The 4,201-nt window shown below is 35.7% G+C and overlaps 1 protein-coding gene across 1 annotated transcript in view; it reads left to right on the top strand.

Moving 5' to 3' along the window:
* LOC110329240 (zinc finger protein 501-like) overlaps positions 1–3,111 on the top strand; it is a 7,942-nt gene extending 4,831 nt beyond the window's left edge. The window contains exons 2-3 of the mRNA XM_029544168.1: positions 834–906; positions 1,300–3,111. Of these exons, the coding sequence (XP_029400028.1) occupies positions 834–906; positions 1,300–2,492 (1,266 nt within the window). The 3' untranslated portion in view covers positions 2,493–3,111. The remainder of the gene's footprint in view (positions 1–833; positions 907–1,299) is intronic.
* Positions 3,112–4,201: the final 1,090 nt, after the last annotated feature.

Below are 4,201 nucleotides of genomic sequence, written 5' to 3'. Positions count from 1 at the left end.
TTTCTGAGTTCAAGGCCAGCCTGGTCTACAGAGTGAGTTCCAGGACAGCCAGGGCTACACAGAGCAACCTTGTCTTGGGAAAAAAAAAAAAAAAAACAACAACAACCACTCAGAGCTCACCTTCTTAGCCAAATTGCTCTGGGGATTTCCCTGTCTTCACCCTCATGCCTGAAATGACAAGTTGGGCACTATACCCACCTTACATTTACAAAGGTTCTGGGTATACAAACATGGCAGGCATGTTGACTGCTGAGCCATCTCCATGGTCCCTGTCCTTTTATTTTTCCTGGGAGGGTCTAGATTATAACAACCTTTTCTTTACTTTCTATGACTCAGAAAATGGGTACACCATTCTAACAGCCTTAGTAACATAGTAACACCACAGATGAGCATCTCTAACTACATTTACATGCTCGTTAGTCAAACCAGCTTCATCAGAGATTTCCTGTGTGTGCATGTGTGCATGTGTGGGCACATAACACTGCTCTTTATGAGATCAGATGACAAAATACAAGGGTTGACTTTCTCTTGCCAGCCCCTGCATTGTAGCGAAGGAGAAGGGATATTCAGACTTGGAGTCAGTGCTCCTACCTTCTGAGTCCTCTTGCTGGCCCTGTAATGTGTTCTCATGAGCATTGGGTTTATTCTTATTTATTGTCATTTATTCAATGATAGTATTTTCAAATGCTGTGTTTTTATACATGTGTAGTCATAGCTGAAAACTACACAGGTAGAGAAATTTTGCTTTGCAGAGCTTTGAAGGTCTTTCAAAAATTTCTGACTACCAAATTTATTCTTTTTCTGATTTTTACACTCTATATTCTGTGTTTCAGTTTTTAAGTCGAGACTCCTTTACATTATATGATAATATGATTAGCTCTACCCAATATATTTTTCTAGATGACAGTATTAATCATTGTATTCTTTATGGACAATGCAACACATTAAGATACCTATACCATAGGTCAATTGCAAATGTTGTTATCATTTGCTTATAAAAATATTATTCCTGATTTCAAGCCATATTTATTTTCTGTCTTCATTCGTTAATAATTATTGTAACTTTCTAAATGAGTGCTCCTAGGAATTGCACAATTCTTGTATTTACTGACTCAGATGTTCCCTTAGCAAAGCCTTATGCTGCTTGTAGATTAACTAAAATGTTTTTCATTATTTGATTTTTTAAAGTAACTATATTATTTTTGTAAAGCATAACACTGTATTCATATTAAGAATGAACAGTGTAAATACTAAGTATAATGGTATGCTTTTATTGATACTTCAATACTTTTTTAACAGGATCAAAACTCCACAAATGTAAAGAGTGTGGGAAGGCCTTTGATAGGAACTCAGTCCTTATTCAACATCAAAGAATTCATACTGGAGAGAGATCCTATAAATGTGAAGAATGTGGCAAATCTTTTAATTATTCTTCCAGCCTTAAACAGCACCAAAGAATTCATACTGGAGAGAAACCTTACAAATGTGAAGTATGTGGCAAAGCTTTTAACTGTTCTTCATATCTGGGAAAGCATCAAAGAATCCATACTGGAGAGAAACGCTACAGATGTGAAGAATGTGGTAAACCTTTTACTAATTGTTCAGGACTGATTGTTCACAGAAGAGTTCATACTGGAGAGAAACCCTACAAATGTGAAGAATGTGGCAAGGCCTTTAGTGTTCGCACAACACTTTCTAACCATCAGACAATTCACACTGGAGAGAAACCTTACAAATGTGATGAATGTGGCATGGCCTTTAATGTTCGCTTCCTTCTTTCTAAGCACCAGCAAACTCATACTGGGGAGAAACCCTACAAATGTAAAGAATGTGGCAAAGCTTTTAACTGTTCTTCCAGCCTTCACCAACACCAACAAATTCATAGGGGAGAGAAACTCTATAAGTGTGATGACTGCGGGCAGGCCTTTAGCTGTTCATCATATCTGTATAAGCATCGTCGAATCCATACTGGCATGAAACCCAGCAAATGCAAGGAATGTGGCAAGACCTTTTACTGTTCTGTAAACCTTATTTACCACCAGAGAATTCATACTGGAGAGAAACCATATAAATGTAATGAGTGTGGTAAAGCCTTTAGCATTTACTCAAGATTTATGAAACACCAGAGAATACATAGTGGAGAAAAACCCTATAAATGCAAAGAATGTGAGAAAGCCTTTAATAATTGTTATAATCTAACTCAACACCAAAGAATTCATACTGGAGAGAAACCATACAAATGTAAAGACTGTGGCAAAGCCTTTCATTATACTTCAAGCCTTGCTCAACATGAAAGAATTCACACTGGAGAGAAACCTTACAAATGTGAAGAATGTGGCAAGGCCTTTAATTCTTCATCAAATCTTAAAAATCATTGGAGACTCCATACTGGCGAGAAGCCCTACAAATGTGAACAATGTGGGAAAGCCTTTAAAGACTGTTCTAGCTTTACTCGACACTATAGAATTCATACTAGAGAAAATCCAGATTAGCGCAACCACTGTCACAAAGCTTTCCTTAACCATTTACTGACAATTCAACACTAAAGAATTCATATGCGAAGGAAGGGAACAAGGGAAGACCGTTAGCTTAACCCTTATTTACCCTCCTCCATTACAGCATTAGAGATCTTATAATGTAAGGAAGATGGCCATGATGAGCAATCTATACTCAAACTGTATACGTGCACAGTGCCTGGGCAAGGAACACTGTCAAATATATAAAACTGAGACAATCGAACTCTTACAGTAAGAAGCACTGTGTATATAGTGTTACAAGATCACATTTAAGAGATATAAGAGACAAATTCCAGGAGGTATATAGAATTTAGCAAAACAACAAATACTGCTTTTAATTGGCAGGAAAATGTTTGGTGCGATATAAAAACTCATTATATACTTTGGGATCATGCCGATAAGTCTGTGAGGACATCAATATGTTATAAATCCAAATTATAAGCTCAGTTTTGTTAAGTGGTAAGATCACAACATCTAGTGATTTTATTAGAAGAACAAGACTGAGTCCTGAAGTTTCCAAGTCTGTTTTTTTTTCCCCAAAGACTATAGATACATTATTAGAATATGAAGTTTAGTAACTTTTACAAATAAAAAGAAGCTGTTATTAATGTATCATCAGTGTTGTGATTAGTATTGCATTTTTTTTACTAAGTTTTACATAGATTTTTACTTAGATAGAAAAAATACCTTAGTGAGGTGTGAAGGCTAATATTGGCTGTCCACCTGACAGCTAGGAAGAAGGAACCTCAGCTGAAGAATCGTCTCTATCAGATTGGCCTGTGAGTGTGATTGTTACATTATCTTGAGTGCAATTGATGTAGAAGGGTCCAGTCCACTGTGGGCGATACCGTCCCTAGGCTGTGGACCTGGGATGTATAAGAAAGGTCCCTGAAAATGAGACTCGGAATGAATCAACAAATAACATTCCTCTATGATCTTTGCTCAGGTTTCTGCCTTAAGTACCTGCCTTGGGTTCCTTCAAGGATGGACTGTAACGTCTAAGATGAAATACACCCTTTCTTCCCCAAGTAGGTTTTGGGTCATGGGGTTTATCAAAGCAAAAAAAAAAAAAAAAAAAATCCAAATATAAAGCATCTTGGTAACATTTTAATTACTTATTACTGGAGATTTGTGCCTATTTAGTCGGCTCCTAATGTTGATGTGCTTCAGGTAACTTGTAGCATATTATCCTTTGTGTTATATCATTATTTATCCATTTATCATAATTATCTGGTAGTCATTCACATTGGCTGAAATACACAATTATAACGTGACAAACTTTACCTCTGAGTGAACTCTTAAACATGTTTTCAGAAGAAAACATTATCAAATGGTCAACTATACATCCAAAAACACACGCACACATAGAGCTGATCTTCATAGAGCTTTGATAAATGATTGCTTTTCATTTTTGATGCTAATTCTAATATTACTGTACTCATGCATCACATAATATATTCTTTATAAAAGTACATTAAGTTATATTTTACCATTTATGTGTTCTGATACTGTTTAATACTATTTATTGGTTTCCTGATATAGTAAACATTGTAAGACACACATTCATTTATTACTTCATCCCATTTTAAAAAAGTATTTCTCCTTTCCACTTGGTAACATACATCATAATATTGGGTGTTTATGAGGTATTATGTAGAGGTCAACACTTGAAAAGCTTTATATAT

This window comes from Mus pahari, chromosome 11 (genome assembly GCF_900095145.1).
Source record: "Mus pahari chromosome 11, PAHARI_EIJ_v1.1, whole genome shotgun sequence".
NCBI lineage: Eukaryota > Metazoa > Chordata > Mammalia > Rodentia > Muridae > Mus > Mus pahari.
This window is presented reverse-complemented; position numbering and strand designations above follow the sequence as displayed.